The sequence below is a fragment of the Aulonocara stuartgranti genome, assembly GCF_965226115.1.
Source record: "Aulonocara stuartgranti genome assembly, chromosome: 11".
NCBI classification, from domain to species: Eukaryota; Metazoa; Chordata; class Actinopteri; order Cichliformes; family Cichlidae; genus Aulonocara; species Aulonocara stuartgranti.
In genome coordinates, this window is record NC_138947.1 from 2772153 (window position 1) to 2793824 (window position 21672).

At 43.7% G+C, this 21672-nt stretch overlaps 1 protein-coding gene across 11 annotated transcripts in view; it reads left to right on the forward strand.

Moving 5' to 3' along the window:
* The window catches only part of LOC309717161 (uncharacterized protein), a 73524-nt gene that overhangs the window by 11078 nt on the left and 40774 nt on the right, over nucleotides 1-21672 (forward strand). For 8 of the 11 annotated variants that reach the window (XR_014279634.1, XR_014279635.1, XM_082551492.1 and 5 more), the window contains exons 3-6: nucleotides 4883-4911; nucleotides 7238-7511; nucleotides 15561-15601; nucleotides 15855-16128. Coding sequence is in view for 9 of the 11 variants with exons in the window: in XM_082551492.1 (XP_082407618.1) it covers nucleotides 4883-4911; nucleotides 7238-7511; nucleotides 15561-15601; nucleotides 15855-16128 (618 nt within the window). In the remaining 2 variants the exon portion in view is untranslated. Of the gene's footprint in view, nucleotides 1-2610; nucleotides 2776-4882; nucleotides 4912-7237; nucleotides 7512-15560; nucleotides 15602-15854; nucleotides 16129-21672 lie in introns of all 11 variants that reach the window. The other 3 variants (XM_082551493.1, XM_082551501.1, XM_082551494.1) reach the window with 2 other exon arrangements.

Below are 21672 nucleotides of genomic sequence, written 5' to 3' on the forward strand. Positions count from 1 at the left end.
TAAACATTAAAATGAAAGTCAGTACAATGTGCAGATTGCAGAAATATACATAAAAAAAATCAGTGGCTTTACCACACTCAGTTTTTCGACATCTGTGAACTACTAGACAGTCATTCAATTAAAAAATAATATTAAATTAATAAAACTAATAAATAAAAAATACACACATCTTACTGATCTCTGCAGTCAGTAACATTACACATAAAGTGCAAACATAATAGCAATTGTATAAACACACACACAAACACGCCTTTAAAATTTAAAGGCGTGAAATTGGACGGTCTAGTTCTGATTAGCGTCACCGCTGTCTCGGTGGAGTTTAATAAACTCGGCCGTCTGCTTCTTGCTATCTAAAATATAACCAGACACTGGTGTAAATTCTCGACTGTCTCATACTTCTGTTTAATAAGTTTTCTGTTTGACGTTTAGTCAGCTGTGTGAAAACCAAGGAGGAACCCACCCGGGGGATTAATAAAGTTTTATTTTATCTAATCTAATAACTTTAATCTCAGCCAAACCGATTTACTCACAAACAAACAAAACACTGAAAAACAACAATAACATTTTTAGGTTGTCTAAGTGACTTATATATTACGTTTAACCCGAGCAGCGAAACTCCGCGGTGATCTGAAAATGATGTGCCGGGAGTTGTGCCGCTCTCGGCCGCATCAGTAACCCTCGAGCTCCCGGCTAGCTGTCGAGCTGGTGGGTAGCAGACGCCTCTGAAAACGTCGAAGCACTTTTGCAAATATGGGATATCTTGATAAACCGAGCAGATATTTGATGTTTACACAACTACTTTCTCGCCTGAAAATATGTTAAAAGTTTATTTTGTGACCCAGAAAGATTAGTATGAGTAATTTTAAAACTTAGTAGCGGCCGCCATTGCTGGAAACTGGAGTTTGGCTGGGCCGCGCTATGAATTCTGGGATATGGTAGTAATTTGGACAGCCTTCGGCGCGTCGCTGTGACGTAATCGGTCTACAAATGCGGCCTCAGGAGGATGCAGCCCATGAATTTGGACATGTCCAGAGTATAATCGCAGCCTCTGCGGTTAGAAAATTGCACTTGATCATGTCGCGATATTATCGCAAATGCGATATATCGTTCAGCCCTAGTTAATAGCACCCTCTCCGGGCCTTGCTACTGTCTGAATTAAGATTAACTGTGCTAATATAGTATACCAAAATGAAAAAATAACTCAAATTTCAGATATTTGAGGTTGTGCTGAAAATAATGATACCAAACAAGGCAAGAAAAACATATTTTAAAGGTGAAATATAGAGGTAAAATCAAAAACGGCCAATTATACCCTGGACCCCAGAGGGTTAAAACTATTTTCACCTTTTTAGCAGGATTGGGGCGGGTGAAGGTGTGCAGGTGTGCCATAGCAGTCATGTCAGTGGGAGGATCTGGGAGTTTCTCTGTGAATTTCACATTCCTGTGGCAACGCCCATATGGAAAAGAAATAGTAAAAACTTAAGTGGCCACTTTCATGAGTAAATCATATAAGGCTTACATGATTTACTCATGAAAGTGGCCACTTTCTCATTACTTTCATACATTGTTTTAGTAAGTATCCAAAACATACAAGTTTCATTATATAATTTTTCAAGGGATCTTATATCTGTTTTCACTCTTATATGCTTTTCATACAAGTTTCACACAAGACAGATACAAACTTTATAAGAATTATATATATCTTTTCCATATGGGCATGCTCGCTTGCTCAGAAGTTTAGGGGTTTCCTTTCGATGTAAAAAGAAACTTTCTTCCCATGTAGTGTACATCGGACGCTAATGTTTTTGTCACTTTTTAGGGAATCAAAGTCAAAGTAAGGTCATTACTTCCCTGCTTTAAACGCTGCACAGTCATACTCTCTCCCGCACTCAATATGTTATCTATTGTTGATCTGCACACGTCTGTTACCACGAACGTCGCAGACATATACTAGACACGCTCTCAAACAAAACCACAGTTTAGTAATACAGTAACACAGCGTGCTTACGGGAAAGCGACTGTAATTGAATTACTTTTTTTGCAATAGTAATCCCTTACTTTACTCATTACTTGAAAAAAGTAATCAGATTACAAGTGACATGTTACTGCCCATCTCTGGTGCCGAGTATGGCCTAGAAGTCCTGAGATCAAAATGGGACACAGCCCCTAGGGTGGTCGAGAACGACTGAGCTAAGATCCTGTGGGACTTCCAGATACTCATGGACAAAATGGTGGTGGCTAACCAACCGGACATATTGGTAGTGGACAAGCAGAAGAAGACACCTGAAGTGATAGATGTAGCGATTCCGAATGACACAAACATCAGAAAGAAGAGGCTTGAGAAATACCAAGGGCTCAGAGAAGAGCTCGACAAGATGAGAAGGGTGAAGGTAACAGTGGTCCCAGTGGTAATCGGAGCACTCGGTGCGGTGACTCCCAAGCTAGGCGAGTGGCTCCAGCAGATCCCAGGAACAACATCGGAGATCTCTGTCCAGAAGAGCCCCTCAAGGACCCTCAAGAGCTTGAAGGATATCTTTTGTGTTAAATCCTCATAAAGCCTGATGATAAAACAGTTTCTAATCTGATTTTGTCTCTTTCTTTTCTTCTCAGACAAACAGTTTCCTAAACTGAGCTAGAGAGTGAGTAACGTCACATCAGTTGACTTCAACCCATTCAAGTTTGACCAGAGTTTCTTGCGTAGTAATATTCCAACAGCGCCCAATTTTCATCTTTTACCTGATGCTGACCTTCTTCACCCGGGTGACGTCCGAGCTGGTATTGCTTCATATTTATGTCTCTCACTTTGAGTTAGGGTTGGTTAGCGTGGGAGAGGTAGCCTGGGATCCTTACTGGATATAAACGCGCCAGTCTGGTCTCGACTCCCGTCATGTTCAAAGTCATGTAGTGCACAGTGGGATGCAAAAGTTTGGGCAACCTTGTTAATAGTCATTATTTTCTTTTATAAATCTTGGTTGTTACAATGCAAAAATGTCAGTTAAATGTATCATATAGGAGACACACAGAGTGATATTTGAGATAGGCTCAGGCAATTGGAGGATCATCAGGGGGTCCTTAAATCCCTCTGCGGGGGAAACTCCCACTAGGTTTAAATCTGGGACTCCCCACCATTTGACCTTAGAACTGAAGAAGCTTCTCGGATGAGAGGTGAAATGTCTTCAAGCAACTTAAAGAAGTGCAGACGTTTTTATGTTATATTTTACGAATGATTTGCTTTGGTACCTGGTCAAACTTAAGCTCTCCTCTGTCTGCAGCAAACTCACAGGCAGCAGATTCTCCCCCCTCACTCACATGCATAAGTGCTTTGCTCAGTCGGGGGAATTTCCGACTGTGCGCTATGTGCTTCGAATATTGTGTGTAGTTTTTGTTTTATACAGTTGTCAGTCAGGCATCTAACTATGAAACAAATTACAGTCCAAAAGACCCCGGGCTTCTGAAAAAATTACCCAGGCTTAAGCCCAGTAAGCTAACCCCCCCGCTCTGCTGATGATTGACTCCAAATCGATCTGAGAAAGCAAGACTGAGACAAGACCAAAGCCCCTTGAGACCAAGATGAGACCAAGAACACGTAAAAGTGGTCCGGTCTCGAGACATCAAACTCCAAGTTCATGATACCATCAATTAAGTGCCGCTCCCCAACACCAGTAGCACTCATGCAGCCGCACATAAGGACACTGCCACCATCATGTTTCACCGTAGGCACCATGCATTTTTCTTTGAAATCCTCACCTTTAATCACACCATACAGTTTTGAAACCATTAGTAACAGTGATCTTGGTCTCATCACTCAAGAGTATAGAGTCCTCACCTTTTTCAGCATGGGCCTTAGCAAATTCCAGGCATACTTTTTTGTGCATGGGCTTTAGGAGAGGCTTCCTTCGTGGACGATACTCATGCATGCCATTCCTCTGCAGTGTGCGCCGTATGGTGTCACGGGAAACGGTCACTCCAGTTTGGCTTTCTACTGCTTTAGCTAACTGCAGTGCACTTGCATGGAGGTTTTCTTCAACCCTTCTCATCAGAAGATGCTCCTGTCAAGATGTAAACATCTGTGGATGGCCTGGACGTCTCTGTAAATGGTTGCACTTCCATCTTTCTTAAATTTTTGGTTACTTTTTGCTACAGTATTTTGACTGATATGCAAAGCTTTGCTGATCTTCTTGTAGCCCTCACCTTTTTGTGTAAAGTAATGATTTCATTTCTCAAATGTTGGGACATTTCTCTTCCATGTGGAGCTCTTGCTGACAGTATGAAATGGGAAGGGCTTTTCTTTGTTAAGTAATGCCCTTTTATAGTCACCTGTTTGCTGGACATCTCTTAAATGAGTCATTAGACTCTCCTGTGGTTGAATGCCTGTTAATTCAAATTTTGTAGTCTTAAGTGTGGCTTTTCTCCTAAGACTATAATTGGGGTGTACTCAATTTTGCAACATGGGCTTAAATGAACTTGTTAGGAAAATCACTTTTTTGTGTGTGCAAATTAACAAATCTTGTTTGCAATCAATGGCCCACATTTGTGGGAGTATTTTGTAGTATATCTCATAGAAAATGTTGATTCTGAAAGGAAACTAAAGGTTTTCTGACAAATGTAGTGGGGTGTACTCATTTATCCTGAGCACTGTATATAGGTGTGTGTGTGTGTGTGTGTGTGTGTGTCACTAAATACACACTAAAAGTGATCAGCGATCAGAGTATCCTGTGTGTGCTCTCATTCACAAAGTTAGGCCTCTCTCTAAAATCATTATTAACGAGTTAACGAGGTTTAAGTGTCACTTTGATGTGAAATCTTTCATGTTCTAAATCCTCATAAAGCCTGATGATAAAACAGTTTCTAATCTGACTTTTTCTCTTTCTTTTCTCCTCAGACAAACAGTTTCCTCCACTGAGCCAGAGAGTGAGTAACGTCACATCAGTCGACTTCACACAGTTCAGCTTTGATTCAGTAGATGAAGACTGAAAATGATCTTCATCTTAAACACAAATCATACACATGAAATTCAAGCTGCAGCTTTGTCATGTACAGTGGGGCAAAGAAGTATTTAGTCAGCCACCGATTGTGCAAGTTCCCCCACTTAAAATGATGACAGAGGTCAGTAATTTGCACCAGAGGTACACTTCAACTGTGAGAGACAGAATGTGAAAAAAAAATCCATGAATTCACATGGTAGGATTTGTAAAGAATTTATTCGTAAATTAGGGTGGAAAATAAGTATTTGGTCACCTCAAACAAGGAAAATCTCTGGCTCTCACAGACCTGTAACGTCTTCTGTAAGAAGCTTTTCTGTCCCCCACTCGTTACCTGTATGAATGGCACCTGTTTGAACTCATCATCTGTATAAAACACACCTGTCCACAGCCTCAAACAGTCAGACTCCAAACTCCGCCATGGCCAAGACCAAAGAGCTTTCGAAGGACACCAGGAAAAGTATTGTAGACCTGCACCAGACTGGGAAGAGTGAATCTACAATAGGCAAGCAGCTTGGTGTGAAAAAATCAACTGTGGGAGCAATCATCAGAAAATGGAAGACATACAAGACCACTGATAATCTCCCTCGATCTGGGGCTCCACGCAAGATCTCATCCCGTGGGGTCAAAATGATCATGAGAACGGTGAGCAAAGATCCCAGAACCACACGGGGGGACCTGGTGAATGACCTGCAGAGAGCTGGGACCAAAGTAACAAAGGTCACCATCAGTAACACACTACAACGGCAGGGAATCAAATCCCGCAGTGCCAGACGTGTTCCGCTGCTGAAGCCAGTGCATGTCCAGGCCCGTCTGAAGTTTGCCAGAGAGCACATGGATGATACAGCAGAGGATTGGGAGAATGTCATGTGGTCAGATGAAACCAAAGTAGAACTTTTTGGTATAAACTCAACTCGTTGTGTTTGGAGGACGAAGAATACTGAGTTGCATCCCAAGAACACCATACCTACTGTGAAGCATGGGGGTGGAAACATCATGCTATGGGGCTGTTTTTCTGCCAAGGGGACAGGACGACTGATCTGTGTTAAGGACAGAATGAATGGGGCCATGTATCGTGAGATTTTGAGCCAAAACCTCCTTCCATCAGTGAGAACTTTGAAGATGAAACGAGGCTGGGTCTTCCAACATGACAATGATCCAAAACACACCGCCCGGGCAACAAAGGAGTGGCTCCGTAAGAAGCATTGGAAAGTCCTGGAGTGGCCTAGCCAGTCTCCAGACCTCAACCCCATAGAAAATCTGTGGCGGGAGTTGAAAGTCCGTGTTGCTCGGCGACAGCCCCAAAACATCACTGCTCTCGAGAAGATCTGCATGGAGGAATGGGCCAAAATACCAGCTACTGTGTGTGCAAACCTGGTAAAGACCTATAGTAAAGTTTGACCTCTGTTATTGCCAACAAAGGTTATGTTACAAAGTATTGAGTTGTATTTTTGTTATTGACCAAATACTTATTTTCCACCCTGATTTACGAATAAATTCTTTACAAATCCTACCATGTGAATTCATGGATTTTTTTTTCACATTCTGTCTCTCACAGTTGAAGTGTACCTCTGGTGCAAATTACTGACCTCTGTCATCATTTTAGGTGGGGGAACTTGCACAATCGGTGGCTGACTAAATACTTTTTTGCCCCACTGTACACATGAGTTTTATACATGATTGGTATAGAAATATTAAACCTTATTTACATTTTAAAAGCAGATTAAATTCAAGTCTTTCTGTTTATCAGTAAAGATGCGAGCAGTTAAAGCTCCCCTCTGTTTGTAAAATCAGGAGACTCACTGCAGTTTTTGTAGCTCAGTCTTTGACAGAGTTACAGTCAGGCAGTAAAACAGAGTCACAAACCTGTTCATGAAAATTAAATCCTTCAAAAAGAGGAAAAAATGAGCCAAGAAATAAAGAACTAATCCAAGCAGGTACCCACCGAGCACCAGATGGTCGTTATTTTTTGCTCTAAATCTGGTCGACTGGTCATGACCGTAACCCTTGTGTTGTCCTCGGCTCAAAAATGGTCTCTAGGTGAATGGCAAACAAGTATATGGGAATCCCGAGGACAAATAATTTACGTCAAAGGTCACCTTTTCAGGTTTTAAAAAGAAAAGACTTGAATTTTTAAAAAGACCTGATTTTGACCATGAATATATTTTTTACCACACATAAAATTTTCTGTTCATTAATGATCAAACAGATATTTGAATTGCACATCGCTGTCATGTGACCTCTGTTTTTACCAGGTAGAAATGATGGAGCCTTTTATTGAGCTGCTTTTGGAAACACTGGCTGATCTGAGAGGCAGCGAGCGCAAAGACTTCATCAAAATCCTCAAGAAGAAATATTTCTTACTTATTCCATTGAGCCTGTTTGAGATGTCAGACCTGCAGCACACAGTGTTTTTGATGGTACAGACTTACGGCCGACAGTCAGTGGAGAAGATCGTGGAGGTTTTAAAGGAGATGAAGAGGACTGATCTGGCTCAGAGGCTGACAGACAGCAGCTCAGAAGCTCAAAGTAAGATAAAGACAAAACATGTTAAAATCACAAAAGTGGTTCTTACAGTTTTTTCTGATTGCTTAAGCACATTTTTTGTAACTATTGGCTAATTTTGCAAAACTCTTCACACAAATAAGAAAACCTGTCACCCAATAATCAAAACATTGTAGTTCTCTTGCAAAAGCAAACACAGCTAGATTAACTCTTCACACCTTCGTAAAAATGGTGTTTCCGTATCAAACAGTACACACAAGCCATCATCTACTAAGCACACAATGCGCCAACTGCACACTGATGGTATGAATAAAAACACATCTGGCTTTTGCTTTCTCTGTGCACAAGGTAGGCTATGTCAGTGTGAGCTCATACTGCTGTCATAGATCCATAAGCATAGAGGAATCCAAACTTCAAGTACTGGTGTTTATTCACACACATCAAAACAAACACAAGTGTTTATTTCCAAGTATAGGATTATTTGCAATCGTCATAATGACTATATGGGTTACTTGGTCTGCAGTGAACATGCTTCCTCTGCCCCAGCATCTGGTCATCTAGCAATTCTGTAAAGTAACAATTTCAGTATTTTTACATCAATGGTATTGGTGTGTTTCTCATTGGCATATGTAAGTGCTACAAATCTTTGTGCGAAGTGACTGTACTAACCGATTCTCATTTCAAGATGTCCTTATGGTGCTTGCTACAGTGTAGCGGCTCGAGTTAGGCTGGACCCGTTGGCCAGCTACCCTCAGGGTCATTCCACGGTTGATTACATGGTCCACTATTGTAGCTCTGATGTCATCAGCAATTCTATTTCTTACTCTTCCTACCCTTCCTCTCCCCCCTCCTCATCTTCCTCTCCCCCCTCCTCGTCTTCCTCTTGCTCCTCCTTGTCCTTGTCGTCCTCTTCATCCTACTTCTTCACCTCCACGTCCTCTTCCTCGGCCTCCTCTACTTCTCACTCTTCCTGCTCCCTCCATTGTACTCCGCACACACAGCTTACCTGTATTATAGTGCTTAGGCTGATTGCGAAGTGAACTGATTATCTAAAAAAGTTTTCACATGTGAAAGTGTGCCAGACAGTTGGCAAATTAGTGTTAATGATAGCCATACGTGTATACTTTTGCTAGGAGTGTGTTGGAAATTTGGTAATTGAGTGTTGTGCAGTGAATTGTGCCTACAGTTTTGCAAAGTGTGTGTTACAAAATTGCAAACTGAGTGCAAAGCAGTTTTTGTGCTTTTAGTTTTGCAAACTCAGTGAGTGGTTTTGCTATAGTCTGAATAGGTTTAGAGATTGTGCTACAGGAATCACAGTTAGGGTTTAAGCATTCAGAAAAAACTGTAAAGTGTGTACGCTTCAGTTCATATTAGAAACAGTCAGATTTACAGAGAAAGGAGAGCATTGTTGACGAGGGGCCAAAAATTATGTTCAGCAGGTTTAAATGTAATTGTTTTTGTTGCTTTTATGTAGCGAATGTTCAGCATCTCTATAGTCGAAGGCGCTGCACTGAGCTGCAGCTGCAAGGTGGTTGGTGCCTGTCGTGGTGGTAACCCCTGAACTAAATGGTGGACACCGGAGGTGAGGGGAGACACCAAGCCAAAGAAGGAGTCCTATCAGATTTGGTTAGCCTGTTCGACTTTGGAGGCAGCTGATAGGTAGCGACAGGCCAAGCAGCACACAGCGTGGGGAATGAATGGGAATTTATGCTGAAGCATAAACTCTGGTGTGGGAGGAGTTTGGACAGGCCATGGAAAAAGACTTTCAGACTGCCTCGAAGAGAATCTGTGATTAAACGAGCAGTTAACGTAAATGTGCAGAAGACCACTAAACAAACAAAACCGAACAAGAAATTCTTAAAACTTCACGTAAACGGATAAGGATAGGCTGTTTATTAGGGGTGCAACGATACACAAAATTCACGGTTCGGTTCGGTTCGATACTTTGGTGTCACGGTTCGATATTTTTTCGATACAAAAAAATGTTCATGCCTTTTTAATTTGTCATTTATTAAAATTATAAATATATATTTTAACTCAAAAGTACAGTTTTTAAATTTAATGTTGCTGAAACAAAAATGTAATAAAAAAAATATATCTCAGGGCTCGCAAAATTTCAAAGTCCCTGGTAGCCCTTCGGGCAGGGACTCTTCAGTTTTTGGTAGCCCAAAATAAATTTAAGTAGCCCGAATAAAAAAGAGAGCAATTTTTTGATTGATGTTTTGTTTCCTTCACAATATTATACATTAAAGTATAATATTGTAAAGGAAACAAAACATTAATCAAAAAATTGTTGAAAAACAAATTACAACATTGTATAAAAATTACAATCATCAACTCAAATACTTGGTTCTAATTGAACAGAAAGTTCTATGAACTTGTAAGAACTGTGTAGGACATGAATCAGTCTGTGTCAGATCCTGAATTTGAAATTTCCACTGAAGTCACGGGTAAGAGGCAAGTGGAACCAAGATCTAGGCCATTTGCTTTTTGAAGTTTGCACAGACTGCTAAATTGTGCCAGTGGTAGTTCACTCTTTGCAACATAGTAGCTGTTCTAAACAGATTTTCAGGTTTATTTTCAGTATGTTATTTGCAATTGGTGTTTGTTCTGGAAAAGATATTGCAGACTGAGCAATAATGCATTTCTTGCATTTCTCATGGGTTCTAATGGGGGCCTTTCTTAAAATGACTGGTCCCAGTAACAAAGGCGCTTGTCGACTCAGAAATCGAGGGAAAACCAACAACACACCCGGTAGAACATTATGTTATTTACACGGGTGCACATAAGTGGTCTGCATGTACGCATTCGCTGTCAAAATAAAAGACGCGCACCAGATAAGAAGTTGCAGCGCGCGTTTGCGTCCATATAAAAAGCACTGTTTTTGTCCACTAGAGTGGGATTTTCACGGCACATTCCGCACCACATCTCTGTGCGTTCATCATTTGTTTGAAGCCAGCTCACCTCCTGCAACCACTTTTCCGAGAATACACGCTTCTTTTGTGGTTTCGGACTCCTTCTGACATTTCTTTGGAGGTAGAGGAACACCAAAGTAATTGCTTAAAGGAGCTTCTTCGACATCTTTAAGAGTTCTAAACAAATGTCTGTCCTCCTCCTGAAAATCGTATGTACGCAAACACGCGTTGCAACTTCATATCTTGTGCGCGTTTTTTATTTTGACAGTGAATGCGCACCTGCGGACCACTTATGTGCAGCCCTGGTTATATAGCTCGTCATATTGCAGCCACAGAAATTCTTTTGTCCATGAAACCATAAAGCTGCACTTTCTTTTTGCCTTATTTCTGATTTGTCATAACTTTTTTGTGGTAAGCTTTTCTTTGGCTGTCACTTCTTCACCCTGACCTGTCTTATTTGGCTCAGCAGAAATAAAATATATATCCTGCTGCTTTTACACACACACACTCACATAACGCTCAGCGATTCTCTGCGCGATCAACCTCTCACATGTTTAAGCTGCGGGAGATTTCTCTTGTCATGTTTGCATAGTAAGCTAACGATTAATAAGACGATGTCAGAGGAATTGGTGCACAAATTATCATCACTCACCAATCAGTGCTGTCACTCTCTATACAGTTCGCGCGATTGCAAAGTGAAAGCAAAAAACAAGCGCAAACTCAAACGCGATTTCAATATGTCACATATTGACAGTGGCTCACCGATGCCAATGACATAATTACCCAGCTACATTTCCGAAAGAATGCAAAAGCATTGAAATATATTTTTCCTTCCTACGATAGCCCGACGGGCAGGGAAGAGATAGATTTTGGTAGCCCGACTGGAAAAATCGCTAGCCCCGGGACGTCGGGGCACTCATCTTTGGAAAAGAGAGTTTATTACAGAGAAATGGCTCTTTCCAAAATAAAAGCTATACTATACTCTTCTTCTGGGCTATATTCTCAGCAGCATATTAAACATATCAGGTCCCCATAAGGAGAATCATGTGCTAACGGCTGTCTAAATGACTCGGGTAAAGTTTGTAGCATGCGTGCTTGTTGTTTTTGTCTGCTTCCACTTGTCTTTGCACTAGGATGCTGTCGGAGTAAATGTGCAGTCATATTCGTTGTGTTCCCACTAGTGCTGTCAGCGTTAATCTTGTTGAAATGACGTTAACGCCACAACACGGCAAATCTCCGTTAACGAGCTACCGCGGATCGCCCCGTGCGTGGGGCTGGACGGCCAACACGTTAACGAGCTAACTGCGCTAACACACTAGTTCCCACCCATGTAATTGAGCATTGCGTGGCACATCCAACATACTGTTTTACTTTTGTCCATGACGCGCTTACCTTCAGGGTCATACGTCACATGAAAACCAAAATAGTTCCAAACGCCACATCTGAATGACGGTGGGGGAGGTTCAATTTGCCATGTTGCAAGGAGAGCTTAACTTCTGTCTCGCTAGCTTGCCCTGCGTTCAGTGAATCTGCGTTCGACTACTCCGCCTAGGCTGCACTGTCGAGCGCAGATCCACTGAGCGCTCAACACAGACAGCATCATCAGAAGGAAAGTTGATAAAATAAATTTAAAATTTTGTATTGTTCGATACATATGCGTACCGAACCGAAAGCACTGTATCGAACGGTTCAATATCGATACGAGTATCGTTGCACCCCTACTGTTTAGCTCCCAGGGCTATTACTGACTCCAAACACCAAGTTTCACCATGCTCTGACAAAAATTCACTGAATGAGCTGCAAAAGAAGACCACAAAAAACACATAGCGGTGCAAATGCGCTAAGACAGAAATGGGCTTACCGTCCTGATTTCCTCCGTTATTTTCGCCGGTAGCCACTAGCCACTGGCATGGTGTCCAACTGTGTGCCAGAATTGGACATTTTTGTACAACGTCTGGATATTCATGTATTGACAGTGCTGTAATTTGTCGCTGTTTGACTTTAGAAACATAAACCTTTGCACAGATGATGTTCATAAGGTGGCTACTGAATTTCTGGAATGGAATTTGGACTGAGGCATATCTTTTAAAGGGTTATATGCTAAAAATAAAAAATAAAAATTAGGCAAGGATAAAATCTGCTTACTTTTTCTGTTTTCCAGTCTCAGTAACTTTGACACAGTAATATCTGCTTTAATATTTACACCTCTGATTAAATCTCACAAGTGTTAGCTTTATTTTGATACCAAGATTATAAGGACAGAGTTTGTAATTGCACAGAAATAATCAATTAAATTTGGGCATTACATTTTCGAGCAGAAAGCTCAGAAACCCCCTTGGGGCTTAAGAGGTTAAATTTCAAATTTTAACTACTAATTTTATTTACTGTTCTGATTTTATCTACTGTTTTTTATATCAACTTTAAATCATGCTTTTTATTTGTTTTTGTTTTTTAATGTCTCTGTAAAGCACTTTGAATCACCTTGTTGAATGGTGCTATATAAATAAACTTGCCTTGCCTTTTTGCTAAAGCATATAGTTAGGGCTGGACCAGGTGACCCTGAATCCTCCCTTAGTTATGCTGCAATAGACGTAGGCTGCCGGGGGATTCCCATGATGCATTTAATTTTTCCTTTCCAGTCACCTTTCTCACTCACTATGTGTTAACAGACCTCTCTGCATTGAATCATATCTGTTATTAATCTCTTTCTCTCTTCCACAGCATGTCTTTATCCTGTTTTCCTTCTCTCACCCCAACCAATCACAGCAGATGGCCCCGCCCCTCCCTGAGCCTGGTTCTGCCGGAGGTTTCTTCCTGTTAAAAGGGAGTTTTTCCTTCCCACTGTCGCCAAAGTGCTTGCTCATAGGGGGTCATATGATTGTTGGGTTTTTCTCGGTATCTATTATTGTATGATCTACTGTACAATATAAAGTGCTTTGAGGCAACTGTTGTTGTGATTTGGCGCTATATAAATAAAACTTAATTGAATTTTCCTCACACTGCCATGGACATTTCAATTCTGGGTTCTAAAGCAGACGGTGAACTAATGGCAGTCTGGTGGGAAATGAATTGTGTGATGTTACATTAAGTTTTCCAGAGAGTAAGCAGTATCTTGCCTCTGCCGAAGTAGCAGCTCAGCCCCCTGTTCAGCTCTGTTCTGCCAGGGGTCTCCATAACTGCTCATCCTGCATCTGCTGCTGAATGCCCGGGTGTGCCAACTCGGCACCCCGCAGCACCTACGCCACTTCACGTTACGTCAGCTGGAGGGCCCGAGGAGCCCGTACACCCTTATGCCTCGTCAGCTAGAGGGCCCGAAGAGCCCGTCCAGCCTCATACCTCGTCTGGTCCTGCCAAGCCACGTCCATGCCCAGTGCCCGCCAAGCCACGTCCACGTCCTGGTCCACGACTGCAATGTCACCGGCCACCTTCCAGGCCATCAGCTGGACTTCTTGGCTGTCATGGGCGGCCACGTCCAGCAGCTCGACCTGGGCAGCCACTTTCCAGGCCATCCGCTGGACATCACTGGTGTCGTGAACGGCCTCCTGAACTCTGTTACCGCCGTCTTCCTCACGGCTGGCCTCTGGACCTGCTCAGCCGGCGCCGCTGCCCTCCATGCGGCTGGCCTCCTGAACTGTTTTGTTTTGGATTCGTGTGCTGTTCCGGAGGTCAACCTCCGGGTTGACCTCCGGGTTGACCTCCGGAACCAAGTGGTTTTGGACTCTTGTGCTGTTGACCTCTGGGTCGACCTCCAGAACTGCCTTATTTTGAACCTTGTACCTTGTACCTTCGAAGTTATGTTTTCTTGACAATGTTGCTTGAAGGTCAGGGGCAGTACCCTGGACTGGCAGACCATCTCTAAAAAGGGGAAGAGAGGGGAATCACACTCCTCGGCTTTCCTTGAAATGTCTATGCCAGGTTGCTGGAAAGGAGAGTGCGTCTGTTAGTCAAACCTCGGATACAGGAGGAACAATGCGGTTTTTGTTCTGGTCTTTGAACACTGGATCAGCTCTTTATCCTCTCAAGGATACTTGAGGGGCATGGGAGGTTTCCCAACTAGTCTACATGTGTTTTGTGGACTTGGAGAAGGCATTTGACCGTTTCACTCGGGGTTTCCTGTGGGGGGTACTCTGGTAGTATGGGGTGTCTGGCCCATTGCTACGGGCCATTCAATCATTGTACAAGTGTTGCAAGAGCTTGGTCCGCATAGCCGACAGTAAATCGGATTTGTTCCTGGTGGGGGATGGGCTTCACTAGGGCTGCCCTTTGTCACCAATTCTGTTAATAATTTTTATGGACAAGATCTCTAGGTGTAGCCAAGTGGCGGAAGGCTTTCACTTGAGTGGTCTTAAAATCTCATCTCTGCTTTTTGGGGATGATGTGGTATGTGGAATATGTATATGTGAAATGAGAATCAGCACCATCCAAATCTGAGGCCATGGTCCTCAGCTGGAAAAGCGTGGGGTGCCCAATCTGCGTCAGGGATATGTTCCTGCCCCAAGTGGAAGAGTTTAAGTATCTCAGGGTCTTGTTCACAAATGTGGCTGTGGCTCAGGTGGTAGTGCAGATCAGCTACTGTTTGGAAGATTGGTGGTTTGATTCCTGGCTCCTCCAGTCTGCATGCCAAATATCCTTGTGCAAGATACTAACCCCTAATTGCCCTCCTTTCATCGGAGTGTGAATGTGCATGAATGCTTATTAGTTGCACTTGAGTTTAGAAGTGCTTGTATGAGTGGGTGTGAATGGGTGAATGAGGCATGTTGTATACAGCGCTTTGAGTACTCTGGGAGAGTAGAAAAGTGCTATATAATAATCAGTCCATTTACCATTTACCAAATGATGGGAGAAGGGAGCGAGAGGTCGACAGACGGATTGGTGCTGCAGCTACAGTGATGGGGACGCTGTACCAGTCTGTTGTGGTGAAGAGAGAACTGAGTGTAAAATTGAAGCCCACAATATAACGGTCGATCTACGTCCCTACCCTCACCTATGGTCATGAGCTGTGGGTAGTGACCGAAACAACGAGATTGCGGATACAAGCAGCGGAAATGGGCTTCTGCTAAAGAGTGGCTGGCCTCTCCCTTTGAGATGGTGTGAGAAGATGGATGGATGGCTTTTATTAAACACTTATTTCCATTTCTGTTATTTTCTCTTTTTTCAGACAAACATCTGGATGAACATCTGTGTCCACTCATCCACAAAGTAAGTAACGTCTCATCTGTCTGCAGAGTTCAGCTTTGATTCAAAGAGATGCAGTTTTAAAATCATAATTTCATCATTTAGATTACACAGTTGCCACAGAAATGTTTTTAGATTTAATAGCAAACTTTTGATTAATGAAAAGTTTTGTGATTATGACATTCAAAGTTTAAAACAGCTAAAGAAAACATAAATCTGTAATTTTCTCAGTGAGGAAACATTTTTTCTTTATGAATGTTTGCTTTGAATTTTCCAGGTTGCAACAATGGTAGCTGTTAAAGATCTTCTTGTAGAAACACTGGAGGATTTGAGTGATCAGGATCTCATGAAATTCAAGACGTTCCTGCAGTTCACTCGTTTTCAGAAGAGTCTTCCACAAATTGAACTGACTGATGACAGAAGAAGAATAGTGAATGATATGATTGATAAACTTGGTCAGCAGTCTGTGGAGGTGATCAGGGAGGTTTTAACAGACATGCAGAGAACTGATCTGGTGCAGAGGCTGTCAGAGAGCAGCTCAGGACTCAAAGGTAAGAGAAAATAATCTGTCAGAGTCTCTGTAATAATGTCAATAAATATGGTGGGATTATTTTTAAATTAGTGTAAAGGTATTAAAAACATAATATTACAAACTCAAAGTGAAAACAAGATGAGAGGAATTAAATCAGAGAAACTCACAACAAGGACTGTATAATATAAACTTTATTATCTTAAAGTTAAAGAATTTGTTTTCTTTGAATGTTTTTGGAGGTTAGTTGTCATATAGCTGTACCTTTGATCCCCCAATGTTCCCTTAATGGAACTACCCCTATAATTATCTACTAGTCACACAAACTACTGCAACAGTAAAACTCGGTGATTAGACACAGGAGTTACAGGTGGCCTCTCCGTGAATCGCTACCTTATCGTGGTGGAGGGGTTTGTGTGTCCAAGGGATCCCAGTGACTATGTTGTCTGGGGGCTTTTGCCCCCTGGTAGGGTCTCCCATGGCAAATTGGTCCTGGGTGAGGGACCAGACAAAGAGCGATTCAGAAGACCCTTATGAGAAGACCATACCCTGCCCAGAATAGGGTTACCAAGGCCCCGCCCTGGAGCCAGGCCCGGGGAGGGTGCTCGAAGGCGAGCGTCTGGTGGCCGGGCCTTAGTCCATGGGGCCCGGCCGGGCACAGCCTGAAAAGGGGACATGGGCCCATCCTTCCGCAGGCCCACCACCTGCGGGAGGCGCCGTAGGGGTCGGGTGCATTGTGTGCCCTCTCCAGGAGTGGAGGCCCTGGCGGATTGATCCCCGACTACCAAGACTGGCAGTTGGGACATGGAATGTCACCTCTCTGGTGGGGAAGGAGCCTGAGTTACTGTGTGAGGTTGAGAGGCTTTCCTTCTCTTGCTCTTGACGAAGGCGGTCGCACTCTTCTCCTCTCCTCCTCTCCCTTAGCTTCCCTGGTTAGCCTCTTGTGTCCTTGTCTAGTCTTGTGTTTTTTGTATTACTTTTCCCTGGAACATGTGGAGAGCAGGGAAATTATTTCATTGTTACCTTTTATTTCATTTATATCTTTTATTAAGCTTTTAGTAGTGGTTCTTGATTATAACATCTATTCAACATAGTACATATAGTTTCAGTTAGGTGATTATACATAAGGATGAGCCTCTGTTCTGGTGAGAGGTCAGGAGCTAGTCGGCGAGGTGAAATAGGGTGCAACTGTGGTTAGCGCGCACACACACACACACACACACACACACACACACACACACACACACACACACACACACACACACACACACACTTAGTTAAAGAGAATCATTTATAGGTGGAAGTTTAATCATGTTTTGCTCGGGGTTGCAAAAGAGCAGTTTGTCGCAGAACAGCTGCTGATGTGTCAAGATGATAAGCGAGCATCCGGCAGTGACAGGAAGTACCTGCCATGAAGATAGGAGACAATGTTTTTTTTAAACTGTGTTAAAAGTCATTGTGGTTTTGATGTGACCTATGTATGAAGTGTATCTGTGACGCATGAGGGGGCGTCAGTAAGTTCAAGCCCTGATGGTATAAAAAATCTGTTTATGTTTTGAGTAGTCGAAGATCAGCCCTGTCTGCGAACGGAACTGGTCTTCCCACGCGTGTATTCATTAAAATCAATCGTCTGACCAAGCTCTTCTGGACCTGGTTGTTTGTACTCTCCTCCTCAATATTTGAACCTTAACATTTGGGGGCTTCGTCCGGTGGTTGAGGAGGGAGAGAATTGGAGGTGTAGACGGTGAAATTCGGTGGTCCGTTGTGGTCAGACAGGCAGGCGTGACCCGGCAACCAAACTGAGGGGACAGGCGCCTTTATAAAAGAGGTAGGCACAGGCCTGTTGATTTTATCCGAAGTGTGCTGAATTGGATGATAAAATTAAATGTCTATTCAGTAAAAGTTGCCGGTAAATGTCTGCTTTGATTTTGATGAGAATCTCATGACAGTACTGAGGATTTAAAGCAGTTGGACTGCTGAAAATGATTGAATGCGGTTGGACCGCTGAAGGATTAATACGGTTGGACCGTGTAAAGCAGTTGGACTGCTGAGTGAATTTAGTTTAATAGGTAATTGGTGAAGTGTTTGTGACAGTAAAGTCTCAATTGAATATAAAGCCGGGCTTGGACATCAATAGAATTGCTGGCGTGATTTTATGGGGTGTTTTCAAAGTAATTAAAGTTCTTAGGACGGGAGCGGGGCTCCTAGGACTGCACCAAGTTCAGGGGTGGGAACCCCCTCCCTTTTCCAGACGTGGGAAAGGGTCCTCCGGCGTGAGGTTATCCCAGGTGGCACCTGCCAATGACTTGGGACCTTGGTTCAAAATAGCCACTGGTATCTACCAGTTTGTCGTCCAGGATGACATTGTGCAGTGTTTGGGCAGTAGAAACCGGGTTTCGAGCGTGAAACCTTAACTTAAAACTTCTGGGAAAGCCTTGGCTGTGTAATGCCAAAAATAGAGCTTCAGGCAAAGTTTGGGTTGGTTAACGCTTATAAATTTATTTAGGAAATAGAAATCGGGCCACGGTCCGGGACCGAGACTGGTTAATTGGTCGCAAAAAACTCTCTAACAGTCTGTTCTCTAAAACCTAAAAGAGAATTATGGATTTGATCAACTGGTCCCTAAATGCAACTGACACCCCTTTCTCAATGAGAAGTCAGGGCTTGGGTGAGCCTGAGTGCTGAAGATAGCTACCTATTCGGAACCATGACAACAGGGTTCTTGCTGATCGGAGCTGGCTTGGCCCTGGCTTATCGAAGAATAAAGAAAGCGGAACCGGCTGTTCAAACCCCCACAAGGCTGCCCGCTGGGATTGAAACGATGGGACGAGGCGTGAGTTTCTCAAAATGGGCTCATTGAGTGCAGCACAGATAAGATCTTGGAGAAGCTTACGGCTTCCGTGAATACTCAGAATAAGACCTCTGAATGCAAACTGGATTACATCTTGGAGGGGCTCACTGCGGTCGTGAGTTCTCAGAATTGGCCCTTTGAGCACAAAAAATACAACATCACGGAGCGCAAGTTTGATAACATCATGGAGAAGCTCACAGCTCTCCAATGGGAGATTGAGAGACCAGTGTCGGACTGTTAGAACAGCTTTGAAATTCATATGAGTTGTTCGCACTAAAGTAAAAACCATCATCACTTCATGTGGATACCCCTTAGGCGCCAGCTGCGGTCTCAAGGCTGGAGCTGAACAACAACACCCTGATACGGACTGTGTTTAGACTGTTCTTCCCATTCCATGCAAGGCCACCTGGGTTCGCTGGAAGACTGCTTACTTAGCCTGGCAGGGCGAAGGACACTGTCTCAGCTGAACTCTGGACACATACACATACACTGATACGCACTCACTCATCCCCCCCTTCCTTTCCAAACGCCTTCGATGCTTGTTCCCTCCTGGAGAACACGGCGGGTCTGGGCCCGCGTTGGAATAATAGCGCAGAGCAGGATGGCTGCTGTGTTTGCTTCGGATTACTCCTCACCCCCTACCCAACCCCGTTGCTTGTCACATGCTCCATAATGTTGTGCTGTGGACATTTATGTGCTCTCTGTGCAGAGGAGTTTTTTTTATTTCCTGTTCTCATGCTGTCCTCCCATAGGAGCCCAGCATGAGTAGAGGTCTCTGTTTTTTCTCTTGTACTTTCCCATTGTAGTGGACATTTCAGTGTTTTTCTGTAACGCTACCAATCTCCGACCTGTATCCCCATGTGATGTCTGTGTTGCATGTTTAAGGTCGGGGGGGGGGGCTAAAATAAAGCCTTGATTGATTGATTGAGATATAGTCGGACTCACCTCTACGCCTGGCTTGGGCTCTGTAACCAGTCTCCTGGAGAGGGGCTTGACTCTGTCTCAGTCTGGAGTTGCCCCTATTGAGAGGAGGTGGGCTGGGGTGGGTATCTTGGTATCCCCTCGGCTTGCTGCCGGTACGTTGGGGTTCTTTCCGGTGGATGAGAGGGTTTGTTCCCTGCGCCTTAGGGTTGGGGAACGGGTCCTGACTGTCATCTGGGCTTATGCGCCGAGTGGCAGTTGTGCGTGATTGGGAGCAACGGCCTCCCTGATTTGAACCCGAGCAGTGTTTTGTTATGGGACTTCTGGGCACTCGGGTAAAGAGAGGGGCTGAGCTGCCAACTGATCACCACCTGGTGGCGAGTTGGATCAGGTGGCGGGGGAGGACGCTGGACAGACCTGGTGCACCTAAACGTGTAGTGAGGGTGTGCTGGGAACGCCTAGCAGAGGCCCCAGTCTGCGAGATCTTCAACGCACACCTCCGGCAGAGCTTCAACAGCATTCCGAGGGAGACTGGGGACATTGAGTCCAAATGGACCATGTTCAGCGTCTCCATTGTCAAAGCTGCTGCATTGAGCTGCTGCATTGAGCTGTGGCCGCAAGGTGGTTGGTACCTGTCATGGTGGCAATATATATAACTCCAAAAAGTTGATTCTTTTCATCTGGACGTAAGTGACTTCTTCAGTCTCAGTTGACTGCAAGTTTCCCCAATCTTATAAACAGGACATTTGCATAATGACTGGAACCAGCCCACTGAGGGAACAATGGGCTGGGAGGTCAGTTCCTTAATCTTAATTATGCAAATTCTCATGACCATTGATCAACAACCACTGATCAAAACCCCCTGATCAAAGACCACTGATAAATGGCCATTCACAGAGAGCTGGGGAATGGCTGCAATCACAGCATTGTAAGATGGTGAAAGATGTACCCTTAGGCCCCCTCCTCAATTCAGAGATGGTCTTTCCCTTTTCACGTAAATGGCCTCCTTGACTCCACGCTCAAACCAGCGTTCCTCCCTGTCCAAGATGTGTACATCCTCATCATTGAAAGAGTGTCCACTGGCCTGTAGGAGTAAATAGACTGCAGAGTCCTGGCCTGACAAGGTGGCTCTTCTGTGTTGTGCCATCCGCTTCGCCAGAGGTTGTTTGGTTTCCCCGATGTATAAATCCTATTTAGTCCACCTATATAAAACACCCCATCAGACACATGGTATTTTCCTCAGCACTTCACAACTGCCGCAAGGTTTATTATTTTAACGGACCCCAGACACAGCGGTGTGAGGTAGTTTGCACCGTCATGGTACACATCCTTTAATTTGACCGTGTAGAAAGCATCGTTTGTTTGGAACACATCAGCAGTAGGGATGGTATCGAAACCCGGTTCTTGCTGAGAACCGGTTCCCACTGTTTCAATTCCTTGGAATTGTTTGACATTTTTGCAAACGATTCCCTTATTGATTCCAGTCGCCACGAATGACGTCACCACGTTGCAGAGCGTCATGTACCTGGCAGGAAACACGGCGCGTAAGCGGCTCAAACGCTCAAAAGTTTGGTTACACTTTACGAGAACGGATGACAACAGGGCAACTTGCAATACTTGCATAGTAGATGTTTCATTTAATGGAGGAAACACTATGAATATGCAAAAGCATTTGCTCACAAAACACGCAATAGCATTAAATGAATGTCGTGTTTTTAATTCCGCTCCGGACTCGTGAATCTCAACCCAGCAGCAGCGGTAACGTTTGTACGTCGTCTCCCGTTAATGCGGCAG